We start from the raw sequence: 20,499 nt of genomic DNA, 5'->3' as shown, positions 1-20,499 counted from the left end.
GATATGAGCTCTCAGACTAGAGAGAAAGAACTGTTACTATGCTTTGCAAATCTACTGGAGGTTTCATGACTCTGCCACCCCAAATGGGGGAATATTTCGATATTCCTGCAGTTCCTGCCTCCTGCTGATCAAGTAATGTGTAAAATTATAGGAATACAGTATTTCATCTGAATGAGATGATCGTAGGGACTGAGCAAAAAGTTTATTGTCTTCACTGTGTGATAAGGAAGTACTCATCTGTCACAGATGGAAACTATAGAGCAGAGCACACTGTTAATGGGTCCTTAATACTACAAGATGGATCTTGTTTTTGATGCTTAGCAATGGCTTTTCATCAGCACTGGATCTCTTACATGCCCATCCTTGTTCTGCCCCTAAGAAGAGCCAAATGCAGTAATCTGCAAAAGTTTTAGGTAGTTGCAACAAAAAATATTTTGGACAATTGTTGCCCCTAGTTAGAATCCCCAGCACAGACAAATATAAAGAGGCCCTGGTGAAAATCATCTCATCTGAAATGCTGTCCTTTCTCATTCTTCTAACCCACCTCAGCCTTTTCTCTTCATTCTTTCTATTCCCCTCCCCGAACTTTATCAGATACTAGCACGACTCCTTCTCTTTCTGCCTTTCCCTTAACTTTTAAGAGTTAAAAGTTGATAGAGCAAAGCTACTGGCATCTTCTCTTTCTCCTGAGGCCTCCAGAGAAAGGAAAGAAAAGCACGGGGTAGGATCTCTGCTAAAATTGGTGGTGTACATGTGTGCTTTTCAATGGGTATGGTGCTAAATTTGAGATCCCTCCAACTTGTGGGTCCCAGCATTTGGGCCAGGCCTCATGGCATTACTCAGCAGAGGGAGAAAACCCTCTCCTTTCCTGTTTTTTTTTTTTTCCATTTGAAAGATAGACCTCTCCTCCAGCAGCAAACTGCAGTGATCTCAAACAACATCATGCTCACTGTGAGGTCATCACATGAGTGCTGCTTTCACATCTGATGTAAATACTGATGTATGTACATTATGGCATTTGCATGATGACATCATCATCATACATGTTGTTGTTTGCCTTCCTGTAGATCAGTGTTGTGCAAACTTGGGCACTTTAAGATGAGTGGACTTCAACTCCCAGAATTCCCCAGCCAGCCATGAATTCCCCAGCCAGCCAACTGGGAGTTGAAGTCCACTCATCTTAAAGTGCCCAAGTTTGGACAACACTGCTGTAGATGCTTTTGCTCTTCTCACCATTGGCTCCAACAGCTCTGCTCTGAGGAATTAGTACACTTCTGTTGCTTATAGACTTTTTGCTTTGCAATTGCTTAGGCTATTGGCTCTGGAACGAAATAATTCTACTAAGCAGAAATAACCATCATTATTCCCATAGAATAAAGCTGTTGGTGCTTTCCACTGGTATCGTTCCTTACTTATCTTTTCTTCCTCTGGGTTTTGAACTCTTACGTTGGTTATAGATATCTGCAAATAATGCTCCTTTTTTACTTTAAATTAATACCCATTAAACTAATTAGAATATATGTTAGAAATAATAGAAAACAAAGGTTTCCAGAGCAGAATGATGGGCATAATACGTAACATAATATAGTCATTTTTCAGATCCTGGCTAGTAATTATTAAATGTGCATATTAATTCTTGTAATGTGCCTGTGGAGATAAATGGCTTAACTCATAATTATTTTTTCCTGTGAACTTGTGAGAAATTACGTTAATTTAGGGATTAATATAGATGAAAGATCGGCTGGCAAATGTAATTCTAAAAATCTAAAGTAACTCAAAGTCATCTCCTTTTCAGACAGCTTCATAATAGTTCTTCAGTTCAAATTATTGCTAATAATAGCAGGGAGCAGAGAATGTATCATTGTTGTATTGTTGTTAGTTATTATTAGTACTGTTGTACTATTGTTAGTCAAAGCTCTATGAACATTATCAAGTTGAATCAAATATAAACCCAGTTACGTGAGCTTTGGCAAACTGAACTTGGAAATAATATTTGCCCAAGAACATATATTAAGTGCACTGGATATGAATAATTTTTCTCTTTCATCCAATTCCATTGTGTTCCAGATGGATACTCTGGACCATCAAAATTAGAGCACATCCCATTACTGCTATACAGTCTCTGTTCAAATAAATAGCATTACTGTTATTTAAAGAATCCCAAGAGATCTGCCCAGACCTTAGATTCATGGAGGAGGGATGTGTCAGTGACATGAAAATAGGATACCATAGATGGGTTACAAAAATTGACATGACCACTAGATAGCAGCTATGTATGCTGCCACCTAGTGGTTCTGCAGATTTTGCAGCCCAGATAAAATGACCCTAATACACATAAAGCCTTCTAGTTAAGATTCTCATTATCTCCAAATATTAATTCTTAGTGGACAGTACTGTTCTTTGTGGGGCTTCCAGAGATTGTCGAGGACAGTGTTTCTCAGCCTCAGCAAGATGTGTGGAGTTCAACTGAGAATTCTGGCTGGGGAATTTTGGGAGTTGAAGTCCACATATCTTAAGTTGCTGAAATTGAGAAACACTGGTCTAGGAATCCTGTGAAAAAAGAGCTGTCTACATTTGTGCTGGGTTGTATGTATTTTTTGTCAGACTGAATTTACAGTATTTTCAATGTAAATATATCGTTTTATACTTCTGATTCCTGCTTGTTAGGAGAAGCAATTCAGCTGCCCATCTCTTATAAGGGGAATGAATGTAATCTTCAACTACAGGTTGGTGTTAATCCTGAAATGGGAGGAAGAGAAGGCAACTTTCCCTTTGTCTTAATCAGATAAACTGATGGGAAAGGGTTTTACTTTCTCCTCAAGTGGGGAGCAGCAGCTCACAGATACCGTTCACTTCACCAGCCCTAATGTGCTAGATGTGCATCAGTGATGCTCAAGGCTTGGAAGAAGAAATAAAATAAACGCTGTGACTTATATGAATTATTCCACCCTTGAATTTTTATGTAACTTGATAGGTGTTTACTGTTTTGCACTGATGTATTCTGATTCTGTCACCTCATTTACATATTTACACAGGAGAACCTCTACAACAATTGTAAAATGTTGCAAGGAAAAATTGAAAGGCAGAACTGAGCCACTGTAAAAGAAACTTCTCTTTAAGTGGTTTTATCAGGTGTTGTTTTAAAAAGGCTCTTGTTTTTCTCTGGACAGCAAAACGTCAAAAACGTGGCAATATTTGTGTGAAGCTGCCTTCCACATCTAATATGTTCTCATGTCTTCAACTCAACCAACCTTTTCCCTTTCTACCTGTTGCACGTGTCAGTGAATTTTGCGTAGCATATGAATGGCTAAGACCTGTATATTTATAGCAGCCTTTCTGAAGAATCATTAGCATTTTCAATTAATGTTGTACAAATTATGACTAAGGAGAGCTCTATGACCTTGTCAGCGCAACGGAGCATCAAATAGAGTGCTTCAGCTACTTCTTCATAAGAGGTGATACTTCTTGTGTTTTTTAAAGGAGGAAAATACCTAATTAGTCTATTAATCAATGATATGACACCAGAGTTGTTTGGTTTTTAGACCTCCTACTATGCAAAGTGTTGGAACAACTGATGCTGCTGCTTTTGGCTGAGCAGATTAGTGATTGGACTGGTGTTATCTCACCTTCCAGATAGTCCAGACAAGAAGCACGACCATGAGTAATAACTTATCTTTACTGTAAGGTTACACTAACAGAATCTTGCAAGACTGAAAGTATTACTTCCCTCCTCCTCTTTTATTCTCCAGAAAACTAGGGAGGGCCCTTTCTGAAATGCTTCCCACACACAAACGTACCCCTCTCCTTTTGTGGACTGAGATACCTTTTATATGATGGTTGTCCTGATTATATGCATGCATTTAAAACTCTAGCAGATAATGTAAGTCAGCTGCTGATTTCCACTGCCATTTATTGTCTACATTGATATGCATGTTCAAGTAACTCTGAACAACTTTAAAAACTAGTATCAGTATCCATGATTTTAAAAAGTTGTTTGCTGTAGTTTTCAAAAAAGTTTCTTTCTGAGCTTTTGTCCAACATAAAAATGTAGAAGGGAAGTTTTTAGGAATATGAAACTTCCTTCTGTAAACTATAATTCTTGTAGATTCATGCATCTTCCATAGAAGGTGCAAAGAAAGAAAAACACATTTCTTGTGTTTTCTTCTACATATCCATGTCCTGAGTTAGATCTAATGACCAGAGAATCTTCATCTTTTTTACAAATCTCAGAGAAACACCATAGAGAATATAAGAAATGTGAATTGTTCATATTTCTTAATCATGACTTTTGTGGAATGGGCATATCAGCCCTTCATGAAGGAGAAATATCTCATTAGAGGTCCATTTCTACTGTATACACACGTCCCAGATTTTACATGACTACTTCATCATGAGACTGCTAAGCTTCTTGAACTTAGAAGAAAGGGGTTAGCATCAAAAAAATTGTAATAAGTGAATCTGTTGCTTGAATTAGGTAATTTGTTTGGGTTGGGTGCATTCCTTTGTTTAAGGCTTAATGCCACTCACTCCCAAAATATACTCCCAAAATTGCTAACTTAGCAATAAATAACAACCAGGACAAGATTTATACAAGTTTTGCTTGAGAGCAGAATCAAGAAATGAGAATAATAATACCAAAGTATTATTTAGGCTGTAAGGGTGTTCAGTCTGTGCCAACCTGTGCATTACGCAAACCAGCCAACAGGCTAATTTCAAGCGTCAGGCTTCAGCTCTTGTGCTGCTGTTTTTGGTTCTAAAGAATAATTTCAGGCTAATTTTACACAAATATTGTATTAATCAACAGAGTAATTTCTTTTTTTAATAGTAATTTTATTAAAAGTTACAATTAAAGAGATAAAAACTAATACAAACTAAAGAAAAGAAAAGAAAGAAAAAATAGAAAGTGCAGAAAAGAAAAAAGAAACAAATAGAAAAGAAAGAAAAAATAGGACTATAGTAAAGAAAAAGAAAAGAAATATATAAAGAAATGACTTCCCCCTTCATCATAACAAGTATAAACAATTTTAGTAATTTAGCACCTTCTCTTAAAATACAACAAATAATCTCTTCTTCTCATATCCTATCTCTTATCTGTAAACAAATCCTTAAAGTCTCATCGTTCAGTCCAGATCAGCAAAAGTCCATTAAGGGTTACCAGAGATAACATGTCTATTTTAACCTTGATCAAATAAACCAACTTTATATTCCTTCCTTTTACTTTTAACAATCTTGCGCTTTAGTCGCTTCAAATAATGCCCTAGAACTTGGTTTCTTTTCATTTTTCTTTGTCCCTTCTCACAAAATTCTTCAAACCTTTAACAAGTCTCTTCTGTAAATTCAATATAGGAAAGTTATCCGGGTCACTCTGTTGGTTTGTTATTTGTATATCCCTTTTAATTACTAAGGCATCAGCTGATTTCATATGTATGTCCAGTGTATCATCTTTTTCTATATCATTCTTGTAACCTGTCATTTTAAAATCCACTTTCAGATCAGTCTCAGTCGTGTCTGGTAAAACTTGTTCCTCTTCCATAACATCTTTTAAACATAGTTAAATAGATGTGGATACTCTTAAAATTAACTTCTAGGTCCATTGTTCAAAAATAACCTTCAATATGTCCATTGTTAAAATGTTTTTCTCCATTCTGTACTAGTGTCAAATTTAAGTGTTCTCCTCCTTTAATTGTAATCTTTAGTTCCTTCTGGTTCCCTCTAGTGTCCAACCTTCAAAGTCTCATCCTATCATGTTTTTTTTAAGAGAATTCAAAACAAAAGCATTTTCCCACAGGAAGGATTCTTATAAATAATTCCAAAATCTTATTTGAAATCCATCTGGACCCTTAGTCTGTTTGTAACTTTTTCTGTTTATTCCAAAGCGGGGGGGGGGGAGTCCTTAAACTTGTAGTTAAAATTTCTTTCACTAAGGATTGAAAGAAACTCACCTGGTGCTCTAAAACCTATCAATCCAAATGTTCCTAATAGCTGAAAAGCATTAACAAACAATTTCCGAAAGTGATTAGATCTATCATGTTTCCATTGTTCAGCTTGTGGGATATAGGAAACAAGTAATTTGTGGACTATTCAATAAACCGTGGTGAAAACACTTTTGGTTTAGCCTGGCATGACCCAATAGACACTCATACCATGGTTTACAATAGTATGTATGCTTTATTTCCTATCTGCTTAGCATTATCTTGTCTATTGTACTCCAACGTTGTAAATAGGATGCATAATGACATTGATAATTTCTGGATAGCAAATCCACTTCTGATCTTGATTTTGGGTTCTAGATATTTGGTTAAGCCTGATTAAGTATGTTTTAGAGCAATTTCTAAATCGAGCCTCTGCCTGTTGATTTGCTATTGTTAATTGTGTTAATTTTGTTAACTAATAATCTTAAAATGCTTAAATTACCCAACAGTAGCCTTCCTCAACAGAACACTTTCCACATAGTTTGGAACCACAACTACCAGAATTACCAAAGTCAATAAAATTCCAAGCTTTTGTAATTATCTCTTTAATATTGCCTTTATACGTCTACTTAAAGTTATCTTGATTTGGGGTGGGGGGGTTGAGCAATACTAAGCTAAACTTCTTAGCATTTTAGGTTTCTCTAGTTGAAAGTCAATTCTGAGAATGTGTTCAACTCCCCCAACAGTTTCCACTATGCTCCAATGTGTTCTTTTGTTGTAGTGAAATGCAAAATATTTGGAATTAGCTTGAAACCACTGTTTAACTTTACGATAATTGTGCCAAACCATAAGGAAGAGCCATGTTGAAATCAGAATAATTTGGTATGGTTAGAACATTTTATTGTGGACTTGAAATGTTGCATCCTAGTATTCCCCATATCAAAGTATGAAATCTATTTATAACTTCTGTTCTGTCCACTTTAGCCTTCCATTCTTTCTTTGTATCTTCCAATCATAGGCTCCGGATTCAGGCCATCAATGAGGTTGGAGCTGGGCCTTTTAGCCACTTCATTACAGCAAAGACCAGGCCATTGCCACCCTTACCTCCTCGGCTAGAGTGTACTGCAGCAGGTCCCCAGAGCCTGAAACTGAAATGGGGAGACAGCAGCTCCAAACAGCATACTGCTGATGACATGGTCTATCTCTTACAAATAGAGGACAAGAACAAGAGGTAAGAAAGAATGTAGCTCAGGTAGCACTGTTCATCTGCAAGATATTCTTCTGTAAGTGAGAATCATCCAAGATGGGCTTGACTTATTTCTAATTGTAGGAAAGTATATGAGTATGTGCTAGAGTTAAGCTGGTTAGTCATTAAATTCTTTCAGTTGATACTTGCGGTTGGAGAGTAAGCTGGAGATGAGAACACCCCAGTGTTGTTAATATACCAGAGTAGGGGCAAAAAAGTCTCCCAGCAGGAGTCTGGATATTTCAGTTCAAAGGTGTGGGGTTTCTAAGCCACATGAAGCACTCCCACATGAAGACTTTGCCCCACTTTGCAATTGGGTAGGTATCCATCTTATCTTGTAGCTTTGGCTGGTTTCAGAAGATGAAACATTTATTCATGGCTCTGTTCTGATGTATGTGAAATTGAAGCAAATCTGATCTTTTCCTTTGAATCACTGAGAATCTGCAGAAGTTAACAGGTATAGTTTTCCTATTGGCAGGAAGACTTGTGTTATCTTGCTTCCTGGTTTATGGGTTGGAGGCAGCCTCCCTGCCCAATAGAAGTTAAGCATTCTGTTCCTAGACCTTGTTTGTATGCCTTATGTAGAATTTATTGTCCCCTTCCCCCAGTCCTGACACATGATCAACAGGTAACCATGGTTATAGCTATTGGGAAAGCACCAGGTTGCAAAATTGCTGGACATGCTATCATTTTACCATCACAACTCATCTAAGTTTTTAAATGCAGCAGATGGTCAGAAAGCTTTGCGTATAGCAATTGCTTTGGTTTTTTTTTAAAGCAAATTATTGAATACACACAGCGTATATTGAAAAATAGGGTATATGTGGAATTTATTTTTGTGTAGCAGGGGTTAGGAGATTTTTCTTACTCCAGGAATGATGATAGCTGAGGGGATCAACACATACCGGATAGTGGTTTTTAATAACCCTGTTATTGTCTCAACAGACTGGCTCTTGGGGTTCTCTATATATTCTCTGTATTTCAAGATCAGAAATAAATACAGTTGTGGGTCATTATTCATCTTCTAAATGTTTTCTGAGGGATTAGAATGTGTGTATCTCAATTGTGCTTGAATTGTTCATTTGTTTTGCTTGTTAGCTTTATGGATCATCATTTCTGGAAAGACAGGGAACAATTAAATCCATAATATGAATAAATGGATGCAACATAGATCAGCTATCCTAGGGACAGCAATTCCCAAATTCTCAACAGGTGTGGCTTTGGGCACACTGATGGGTATTATGGGAGTTGAAGTCAAGAATATCTGGAGAATATCATCTTGAAGAAAGCAGCAATGGATTTATCAAGGAAGAATTTATAATGTATAAACAGGTTAGAACAGAATGAGACAGAATTAAACTGATGGGGAAAGAGCGATGCTAAATGTGAAAAAGCACATTTGTTTTGAGATGAAATTAATATAGTTGTCTGTTTTGCCACCACAGTCCATCCAAACTCAGCAGTACCAAACTCTTGCTGTTTTCCTTTTCAAGAAATCCCAAGAGATATCCAGTCAATTTAAATAACTGTTGGAAAATAGAGACAAGTGAAATATCTGCTTAATGCAAAGCCATGTCTTGCAGATATATGGTCCCTGCAGCAATAATAAGCAGAATCAAATGATCTTTTCTCTGGTTAGCTTGTTTACTTGCCTATATGTTAAACTGTTAGTAAACTGCTAGTAAATATAATTGTAATTCTTAGCAAATACAATCCAATAATCAGTAAGTCTCTTGTACTAATTTTAATATACTTATTAGTAGCTAAAATAGTTGTCTCTGGTGCACTGTCTTTGGTAATTAATTGCTGCTTGTAACTTTCATATAACAAAGATCGGAGTTCCCATTTGGGGTAGGAAATTTGTTAAAGATCCTTTTGTTTGTTAGAAACTCTCCTGTTACTCACAATTCACCAGTATTTGTAATAAAAAATTAAATTGTTTCTGTGCTAAATATACATGCTAAGAATTGAAGTATTGCTTTCAAATCATGATGAGCATATGAGGCAGTCTTATGTTAAGTTACATTTTAGGCCATTAAACCTAGACTTCTCCTTGGGCTATCATAGCTGGGTTGTAAACAGTCCAGATATCATCCATTGAAAGCAACAGTTAGATTTTGCTATTTCTCCTAGCTGCCATCTAGTACATACATGTTTTTGCAGCCTGGACTGGTAGCTGTACTTCTCTGTTCTGAAATTTTTCTAGCCTTGCTAGAACAATCTTTTAAAGATGTACAGAGAAATATCTACCACCGCTTTAAAACCTGTCCCCAGAATTTGATTTAGGTCATTAAATATATCCTTGAACAGTCTTCTGAATCTTACTGTGAATCTCATTCCTTTCTCCTACACTGAAATGCTTCCTCAACAATATCTTAATATGCTGCATATTAAAATCATGTTAAAAGACTTGGACATTCTCATTAGTAAAGTGAGCTGGGAAGGAAGAGCCTTTCAAAATTCTCTACCAGGTTCATGGGCAGAGGAGTTAAGGGCACCATTTCACCATGGGAAGGTGAAATTATCCAAGAATTTCTCAAGGTCAGCACCCTCCAGCCGTAAGAGTAGAAGTGCTACTGAAAAAGGCCCATGGGAACCCTTCTGTTATATATCTACCCATCGAGATTTCAAGGAAACTTAGATAGCCAGGGGACTACAGATTTCTATGTCAATGATGCTACAGGACATTCTCACACATTCCTTTGTCACCTTGCCATTAAATAAGTGTAAGCACAACACCCACGAAAATGTCTTCAAAATTTCCTTCTCCTTTGAGAGAATATCTAATGCAAATTCTCTTTTGTCAAACCAAATGAGAACCAGTAAGAAAAAGAATACAGAATTTATTCATCAAGCTTCCTTATGAATAACGCTGGACAAAGTGACCATTTAGCAAATATCCAGACTAGGCTCTTAATTAGGGATATACAACTGTTTGGATTTCTGAAGCAGAAAAGTTGTTTTCCAGGGATGTGGGACCCTATCAATGCCTCCTTAACCCAAATGTCTATTGTCCTGGGATTCCACAGCTATCATGCAAACTCAAGAAAGAATATAGCTTCTTTAAAGAGGTGCCAACAGGTACACATCACATCTCCAAGGCAACTTTTCCATTTTGGATCTGAACAGCTGCACATAACTATTCTTGATATGCTGTTAAAACCTCTCACTACAAGACTGATTTAGGGTGCTTTATTTCACGCTTGTACTGGTTTCTGTGGAAATTGGAATGTTTGTGACTTCTTTTTAATGAGTTGTGGGTTATTACGACCTTACACTCTAGATTTTTTTTTTTTACTTTATGTTTAGTTATACAGAGTGTAAGGTCTTATTTCTAAAAAAGCAAACAAATTAACATAGTTACATCAACACTTTAATTTTTGATGTAACAATTATAGCTTTTCTAGGAAGCTTGTAGATGTTTCTAAGAGCCAGAGCTATAAGTAATACAATTAACTGGTGCGCTAATTATGGGTTACTCTGCCAGTTGCTTCAAAGTTTCCTTTAGCATTTGGCTGTGAGGTTGTCTCCATATAACTGCCAGCTTATCAAGTAATAAAAATGTGAGCTTTGGGAAGGGTTGTAACTTAGAAAATATATTTTATTTTTAAAATATATTTTACATATATTTTATTGTATTAGAAAATATATTTTGCATGCATTAGCTCCATAGCTTCAGTCCTTAATATGTCCAGTCTGAAATCAACCTTCTCCAACCTTAGCACTCTCCAGATATGTGAACTTCAACTCCCAGATTTCCCTAGTCTGTGAACTGAGAATTCTGGGAATGAAAGGCCATTCATTTGCGGGGCACCAGGGTAGAGAAGAGCTATTCTAGAGAAATGATGCAAGGCAGTTCAGGGCAGGTCTTAAACAGATGATCCTGTAGGGTTCATCAAAAACATGTTGCATCCACAACAGCAATGGCAATGCCAACACTTTTATTCAGTGTTCTTGAGGTGTTCAGTATCCATGAAACAAAGATATATAGTACTGCTGGGAAGTTTTTTCTCAATATGTTAAGAAATAGGAAGTGGATATAGAGAAATAGGGAAACCAAGTTGTTAGCAAGTTTACGAAGTTTGTCTCCGAGCCAGGAATATACACGCAGGCAGTTGCTTGAAGGAGAGAGAAGACTTTATTTAGGAGAGCCAAGATGATCAGCTGTCTGGCGGCCACACCACAGGTTTCCCAGGAGTCCCTTTTATAGATCCTTGAAAGGTGCGAAGGAATGCCTGCCCTCTAGGAATTTCTAGAAAAGGTAATTAACCAGGATTCCAAGAGAAAGCACTCGCCTGGTGAAATGGACTAGATCTTTAGAAAGGAGCTTCTAAGGTCAAGCACCCTACTGAGCTGGGGTTTCCCGTGTTTGCCTTATCAGGTATTGCCTAATTGGAATGTAGATCCCTTCTGGGAAGAAATCTTTTTATGATTCGATTATGGCTTCAAGGAAAGTTGGCCCTTCCTGCTAGGTCTTTAGTTATTTAATTTGGGGCTGGGGTGGAGGACTCTTGATTCGTCCTGCTATGTTTTTAATCTTTTTAGGTGAGCCCATTCTTACTATAATTTAATCATATGCCTTGATTGCTGTTAAGATAAGCAATGGTAGGGTGAGACAAATGGGAAGCTTTGAGTTCCTGCTGACATTGGAGGCGGGGGGAGAATTTGATTTCCTTCTCACAGAGTGAAATAAGAAGCTGAGAAACTAGGAGAGATAGATTCCAGATATGAACCCTGACAATGTCTTCCAAAATGGAAATGTTCCGTGCAACCCAGAGAATAAAAAATTATAGTAAGAAATCTCATTTTTCCAAGCCAACAGAAAGCAATTTTTAGCACATTTATATGTTCATGAATTTCACACTGTTATTCGTTTTTTATTATATTCCTTGCATAGTGATAAAAGTTCCTTCAGCATCACATAAATGCCAGATTTTGAATAATCATTTTCTGCATTACAAATGTGAGGAACAAATGGAATTGGGCTTCTGGAAATGTTATGAACATTTTTGCTTCATTGTAGTCACTTGTTCTGCTTAATTGCTGTTTAAGCATCTCAGGAATTAGTCCATGAATAATACTGTGTAGTTTTAAGTGTTATACAAGCAGTGCTCGATGCAAATTCATGCTGTTTTCATAAGCCTAGATTGCTATGGAACTGAGAATCAACTATGCTGCATTTGTCCAGTAGTGATGTGTATATCCCATTATCATAAACAAAAAAATGTGACTTTACCCACTTCTGAGATCAAGAGCAGGCCAACGCAACCAGACTTTGAGGAATTAACAAAATTTGAACAGGAGGGTAAACCTGTTGTAGTAATCAAAGAGGTAATACTTGACCTTACATGAATCAGCTTAATCAAATCATGTGTTATAGAGAAAGGTCAAAATGATATTTGAGCCTTGTGCATAGCCCGTAAATAATATATGCAATGCATGGAGTGGTTTTGTAAGATAATACTGATTACTCACCTTTCTGGATGTTGGTGTTTTCTTTTTGTGGGTTTTCTGATTAGTTTTGAAAAACTGGAGTTGTTGATCAGAATAAAAATTAAATATAGCCATATTTAAGTTGAGTATGCTTGCCCTGACATTTCTTGTCCTGCTTTGCTTCTGTGGTAATTGCTCAGCTTTTGTCAGCTACCTGCTGTGCTAAAGCATTACAGGATGCTTAATTCAGAGGCAATCCTGCTGTAACCATTACATTCCTGTTTTATTCCTATTTCTGCTTCCATTTCCAAGTTCAAGAAGGCTAATAAATCATCACAGCTGTAACAAAATATAAGACAGTGCATTTTGAGAAACCCATTTTTATTTTCCTGGGTTTTTAAGAGTTGTATTGATGTATCAAAACAGAATTGCATCTGTTTTATTTTATTGTGTGCAATATTGATGTTTATTTAAGTTGATTGTTTAACAATAAACCTTCTTTTGGAATATGTTTATAGTGAAGGAAATATAATGAAAAATCCATTCAAACTTGATGGCATATAACTACCTATAAAAAAAATTCCAAATGGAGAAAAGGCTTGCCCATGATAAGCTTTGGACCTCAGCAAATCATACACTCTCAGTTCCAATAGAGTGTCCTCTACAAGATGACGCAGAATTACATTCAGCCTAATTCATCATTTTGGTACAAGATCAACACTGTTAATAGACAAAACATGGAAAATCTGTACAGCTGAATAAGAAATGGGGGGTTGTACCTTAAAAGATGCATAGGACCATTCTAAATCATGTACCCACATCTCTAAGAGTAGAGCATCTGAGACATGCAATAGAACTATCTGATGTATCACTCCATTTAGTTACAAAACATAGTAAATTGGATTGCCCAGAGGCTAGTAATAGCCCATATATTTAGAAATGCATAACAAACTTGAGGTGTGCATCTCAAATTGAATGCTAAAAACACGAAGACATCTTTGCATAGCCCTATCACATGTATTTATTACTTCCTGGTTTATTACAAGCCAATTAAAATCCAAACCAGCATTGCAAATTACAGTTTGAGGTTGGTTTCCAGTACTGATTGGAAGGAAAAAAGATACCAGAACAAACATAGATCCAAAACTTAGTTGTATAATATAAATCTGTGACTTAGCATTATATCTGAACGGGGCTATTTATATTAACATTTAAATAATATAAACATTATTTTCTGGTATAAACAGTTTACACATAAAGCTATAAAGAGACAAACAAGTTTATCTTGCAATCACAAGTTTTCAAGTAGTTTAACTAGAAAATAGTTTGCATTCTAAATTAAATCAAAGCCATTAACATCCCCTTAAACAGCAGTGTCTCATTCCCACTCAGCTTGGAAAGCTTTTAAAGTGACTTTCAGAAGATACCCTGCCCCAAATTGCATTAACAAATTCAAATAATCAACATGCAAATATTGAAAGGCTTTGGCTACTGAATAAGGAAAGAAAATTAACAATTAAGACTGAGCCATACAGTTGCTATAGCCCAACTCATTAGCCAGATTGAAATACTAACAACAGCAACAACAAATAAGCTGCTTACATCCAGTTTGACTAACATTATCCATTACTGAGTAACCAGCTTTCTCCAATCTGGTATCCTCCAAATACATGGGGCCCATAACTCCTTGAATTCTATAGTAGCATGGCTCTGTTGCGGTCCCAGTGGGAACCCTTCGTGCATCAAGTTGGAGAAAGCTGGGGTGCATCAGATTATACTTCTATGCGATGCTCATCCCATACATTTTCCCTTCTCCTTTCTCTCCTCTCATGAATACATCCTTAACAGTATTCTTAATTCTGAGTGACAAAAGGAACCTGGATTTCCATGTGTAATGTGCAGTGTAATTCTTTGGAAGATTTTTCTGCCATGCTTTGAATGAAATATCTCAGTTAAAAAAGAATAATTACTATGCTGGTGGATAAATTAAAGTAGTAATAGATCTAATTATTAAATATCTGCAACATTATTGGTCATGCTCTGCAGTGTTTCTTTATGTCTATCCCAAACTTATTGTTCCACACAACAGCATACTCGGGTGTGATCAAAAAAGTCCAGATAGCAACTGCAGTGGCGCAATCTAAACTCCATCTGCCTTTTATGTGCATCGCAACACACACAAAAATGGCCTACGCTTAGATTGCACTGTTACAGCCACTGCCTTGCCCATATCCTGTGGAATTCCAAGGTGGGCAGCTGTGAGCAAGGACTGTACAGGCTTTCTCCAGTGGTTCTCTAGAGCTAATGTCCTGCTGTGTACTGGATGGAACAAGTCATCCTATTTTCTATGTCTCTAGTTCTTTTCCAGGCTTATGTTATTCTGTAAAAATGTGCATGTAGATGGGTGTATTTATTTTTGGAAGCATTTTTCAGAGTGGTGAATGGGAGCATAATCATTCAGTTCTAGAAATCTCAGGAATAAATGCTGCCTACTGATAGCCAGATGTTTATTATGGATGTATGTTGATGTGCAGCCTTTCTGGTTGGAAAGAAGACTTCAGGTACAAATTGGGAATAAATTTGATTATGTTGTTAAAATAATTAGCACTTGGCACAGATCTTACTGTTCTAGTATAAACAAGTTTTCTTCTTGGTGTAATCTTCAGTAAAGGATTTATGGCATTTAGTAAGTCCACATATCTGCCACATCTGATGAATGAGAAATCCTTTTCCCTGTTAAAGCACGGCTTGGAATATCTTATTTATTAATTGACTACATTGTTTATTTCTAGATACAGATGGCTAGACAGATAAATATGTTTGATATGCAGAATGGCTGAGCCTTTAATATTCCTTTTTTTTAAAAGATCAGGAAATGTGGGGCAATATCTAAAATCAAGTACTTTCATCTAATGGTAATTTCATTTAAATATTAGCAGCTTTTGTTGGTGAGGTGGGTTAACCTCAATTTGAAATGCTCCAGTGCTTGTGCTGCAGAGAAAACCGCCTCAGGTCAGCAATTTAACTCACTAGGAAATTAATGGTATATGTCCCATTCTCATTTCCCCACCTCGGTTGTTTCCATAAGAGGACAAATAAATAGCTTCATTTGCAGCCAGGAAGGTGAAGCAAAGCCCTGACTCGTGTTTACACCATTGGATGTTGCCAAATTGGGCTTTGCATCATATTGTTCTTAATCATATTGCGCTCATTTATTTAAAGCTTCAGATCTAAGTGAATTTGCTCTAAAACCAGATTGGAGTGGAAAAGAAAGCTTCCCTTCAAAGTAAATAAATAAGTACATGCACATCATGAACAAAGGAAATCATGATTCTATTCCCAATCCCCAATTTTGATTGTACTGGCTTAAAAAATCGACAGGAAATTGGTATGGCGACATGCAAGTTCTTTCCTGGAAGGTCCTTACAGAAAATTAAAAAAGGATTGGTCACAAAACCACAGCATTGTCATGTCTTAAGCATTTTTAATAAGAACCAGGGGTGTCCATGGGGAAGGGGGGAGTAAAAAAAAAAAGTCAAGATGATATAACGTAAAAAAGTGGTAAGGCTTGGATTGCGTGGGTGTGCTGTCATCTTTGGAGTGGGGTGCCTATAACAAATCTAATAAGTCATCACCATCACCTTGAGTTTTTGATGCACACATCCCTGGGGACAACCCTGTAAGAAGGTTTTACTCTTTAGATGTGTGTTCATTATTGCTGTGTTTAACATTAAAAAGATAGGAGGATGAGGCTAGTTCAGGCTGTTAATGGAAAAGAAACAACATGGGTAATGTCAGTTGTTTTCCTGAAGATTCCCCCCTTCTTCAGCAGGAAATAGTGTTTTCATCCCAGGCTTTGCTTTTAGACTTAAAAAAAACCCTGACTTTTCATTTATGATGGCATATAGTGTTATTTGGATGACATTTACCTTGTTTCCTTCATGAGTAATAAAAGTTTGGCTCATATTTTATGAATGAAGCTAGATCTTCCATAGTGTGAGTTTTACAACAGGAAGCCATGATGGGTATTATCAGACCCTCATGGTCTTTGAATTATTGTGTTTTAGTTGGCATTTTTATTACTTTTCTTTTTGTTACTGCCTTCGCTGACCAATATCCTTTTGGAAAGAATTAGGATGAGATTCAGTAATGACTTGACATTTGCTACTATTATTATTATTTGTATTTTATCTGAGAGCTCAAGCTGCTTATGTATGGTTTTCTGCTTTTATTCTCCTGAAAAGAACACCATAATTGTTTGAACCAAGAGTGAATGGCTGGCCCAAAATGACCCAATAAAATTTCTGCTTGAATGGCAACTTAAACCTGGTCCAAGTCCAGCACCTTAACTGTTTCAGTATGCTGAGTCTGTGAATGAACATTTTTGTGGGTGGATATAAAAGTAGATATCCATTGTTAGATGAATGTTAACACTTCAGTGAATAGTGAATGGAAGAACCAAAGATGAGTTTTGAGAAACATTATATGACATTCTGAATGAAAACAATTTAAAAAGTTATTCTGCTAGGTGACATGAAAGCATAGGCAAGAATGAGAGGAGGAAGTACAAAAAAAGTAATTGGGCCATTTAGAATAAATTAGGTTTGTGACTGGTGATTATCTGCTGAGAAAAGAACTGTTTATTTTTGAATATATAACCCTGTCTACTCATATGTACACATGGCAAAGGAGTGAATAGAAATCTGAAAACATGGACTAAGTTCATTTTTTGTGCTGAAATAGTGAGAGCATTAGTGGAGGTTATGAGGGGTTCTGAATGTGGAAAGACCATTTTTGGAGTAACATCAAGAATGGAACTTAGGAAAAAAGGAAAAGAAATGAGAATGTGAATGAAAAGTATGGGAAAGTAGATTAATTTCCCAACAGAATGAATGGAAAGTATACATAAGGAAGGAGGATACGAAAGTTTCCTGGAAGTGAAAAGTATCTTCTGAGTGCCATAAAAAGATTACATAGGTACCTAGTGGGAAGAATGAAAAATGATGCTTGGTGGAATAGTAAAATGAAAGGGCTGGGGATTTTTAAAAAATGCACGTAAGAAAATGATTGCTGCAAAAGAATGAGTTCGAAAGAAATGCTATATTATACGCTATAGAGAGAAAAATACAGTTGCAAAGAATGTAGTCCAAGAGAACAAGACTGTTGTGATAAAAAGAGGCAGAGATAATGCAGAGTGGTTTTAATGGAAGTGAAAAGTTGTTTGGAAATGAGTGAAGAAAGGAGCCTCCAGCTAAGTGGGTAGAATTAAAAATAAAAGTGTTGACATTATTTGCTTTTAAGAAATCTCTTAAATAATTCTACTTTAATTGTAAATTTTCCTGTGATCTGTTTGATCATCTTAAAATGTGCCATTTTTTCTTTTCTTTTGTTTTAGATTTTTTTTATTCCGCCATTCTTATTTTTATAAATAACTCAAGGCGGCGAACATACCTAATACTCTTTCATCCTCCTATTTTCCCCACAACAACCCTGTGAGGTGAGTTGGGCTGAGAGAGAGAGTCTGGCCCAAAGTCACCCAGCCGGCTTTCATGCCTGAGACAGGACTAGAGCCCAGTCTCCTGGTTTCTAGCCTGATGCCTTACCACTAAACCAAACTGGCTCTCTATTTTGTTTACTCCATTTATTGATATTCTCAATTAGTGCAATTTCCCTTATCCTTTCATGCTCAACATTGGAATCTCTGTCCAGCTGTCATACATCCTTCTTGTTGCCAGATACGTTTTTCCTCTTTGAATTTTGGGAACTTTTTTTTTCAAATTTTAACAATGATTCCTGTCTCTTCCCATAGCTTCTCAGGTTCTCATCATATATATACTATACTAAATATACTAAAGTTCTTCCTTACATTGATCTTACAGTCTGTGTCCTCCATAGACTATCCATGCTTTGAATCTTATTTGGAAGGCTAAACATCCATACAGTTTTCTTGGCAAAAATGCAGTAGTGTTTTCCAAAGAGGGAGGGGAGGTAAAACCCAATAAAGCTTGCAAAATTATGCTATATAGTCTGTCTCAATAAAGTATACAGGTAGTCCTTGCTTAACAACCACAAATAGGACTGGAATTTAGGTCACTAAGCAGTGCGGTTGTTAAGCAAATCATGTGGACCCAATTTTACGACCTTTTTTGCAGTGTTCGTTAAGCGAATCACGCAGTTCCCCATTGATTTTGCTTGCTGGACACCGGCTGGGAAGGTCACAAATGGCAATCATGTGACCCCAGGATGCTGCAACCGTTGTAAGTGCAAGCTGGTTGCCAAGTGCCCAGATCGTGATCATGTGACCATGGGGGCATTGTGACGGTCGTAACTTTGGGCACCAGTCATAAGTCAATTTTTAGTGCCATCATAACTTTGGACGGTCGCTAAACAGTTATTAAGCAAGGACTACCTGTAGTTCTAATTTTCCTGTGGGGTCTATTTCCTGATCTGTCTACCTCATAGGGTTGACAGAGGGTGGCCCCACCATGAGCTCCATCTTCTACTAGCATTGCTCTCAGAGTCATGAAACCTACAAAGCTTTCCCACTGTATCAAGGAGTTGACATTACAGTCATAAGTATTAACTGGCTGGAACAGACTTGCTGCAACAGATTGCTAAGCCAGAGGCTAGCATCATATTTTCAGCAGTGATCAAACAGATGCTTTTGAAAGCACCAAGCAAGTCTTTGGAATGAAGATCAGAGTCGTTCTGTGTACCTGGCAAGTTAAATGAATCTTCTTGAAACAGCTAAATGAATGAAAGCAATGATGAAAACAAACTGAAAACACACGATTAGAACATAATAAGGAGAAGCCAAAAGTGCATTTCTGTATGTGGAAATCTTGCTGTGGGAAACATCTACTTATGGAAATTTCTTTTATTCATATGAATGTATTTTATGAGGAAAAATATGATTTGTTGGCCGAGATCTTAAAGCATGACAAAGATTAGGGAATCTAACTATTACAATACTGGAAACATTTATGCACATATATATAATTTTTTTTTTTTTTTTAACTTTCAAGTGTCCCAAAATAGAGATACAACCATTTAAAGCAATTAAAATAAAAACAATGTCACAGTAAAAACCAGGTAAAATATCCACTCTTTAAAGAATAACATACCTTAAATCCCAAAATACAGCACAGAAACCTTGTCATCTGGAACATCAGTAGCAAATCCAGGGTGCCCATTTTTCTAGTTCCTAGAATTCAGCACGAAATAGTATTGTGATTTTCTTCTTTTTGGTGCATCCAGTTGATAAAATGAACTCTCCATGACTTATTAACATTTGTGGGATAAGATATCTTAGCTGCTTAGTAGCATTTACTAATTTATATCCCAGAGAAGGAGACTTCCCATTTAACATCAGGCACAGGACTGTCAACAGCACCTATATTTTAAAGAAATATTTTGGTAAGGTAAAAGAATGATAATAAAATTAAAGGATGAAAACTTTCCTCTAGTGATTTGGCTTTTAAATGAGAACCCCGTCACTGCTTGCAACAGGCAATTAGAAATTAGCACGACTTCTTCCCAATCCAGCCCCAGTGACAGTAGGTTGAAGTCTCCTCCAATTGGCTCCAGATAATTTCTCAAGTCCTGGGAGAACTCAGATCCACAACCAGATCCAGCTAGTTTAAACCCTCCACAATCATCATTCTCCACACAACACCTCCACATTACACAGTCCTGGTTCTCGCCATAAGGCTTCCCAACAAACACAACTCTCAATCTTCTCTTCTTCCTTTCCACCATCTCATTACCGCCACCCATCAATCTCTAACAACATTTCTGAATTCTATAACATCTCCATCCAGAATCATTATCACTTCACTCTTTCACTGACTTTTGCTGCGGTTAACGATAATTTTCAGTACCTCGCATAACACTCCTTGATGCCAGATT

The 20,499-nt window shown here is 36.7% G+C and overlaps 1 protein-coding gene across 1 annotated transcript in view; it reads left to right on the top strand.

Moving 5' to 3' along the window:
- The window catches only part of FNDC3B (fibronectin type III domain containing 3B), a 281,784-nt gene that overhangs the window by 230,071 nt on the left and 31,214 nt on the right, over positions 1-20,499 (top strand). The window contains exon 23 of the mRNA XM_007424299.4: positions 6,931-7,143. Coding sequence (XP_007424361.2) covers positions 6,931-7,143 — 213 coding nt within the window. The remainder of the gene's footprint in view (positions 1-6,930; positions 7,144-20,499) is intronic.

This window comes from Python bivittatus, unplaced genomic scaffold (assembly GCF_059951505.1).
Source record: "Python bivittatus isolate LINGU-HERP-01145 unplaced genomic scaffold, Pbiv_v1 ctg000980_np1212, whole genome shotgun sequence".
NCBI classification, from domain to species: domain Eukaryota; kingdom Metazoa; phylum Chordata; class Lepidosauria; order Squamata; family Pythonidae; genus Python; species Python bivittatus.
Note: the sequence above shows the minus strand (reverse complement) of the source record. Positions and strands in the feature narration are given on the sequence as shown.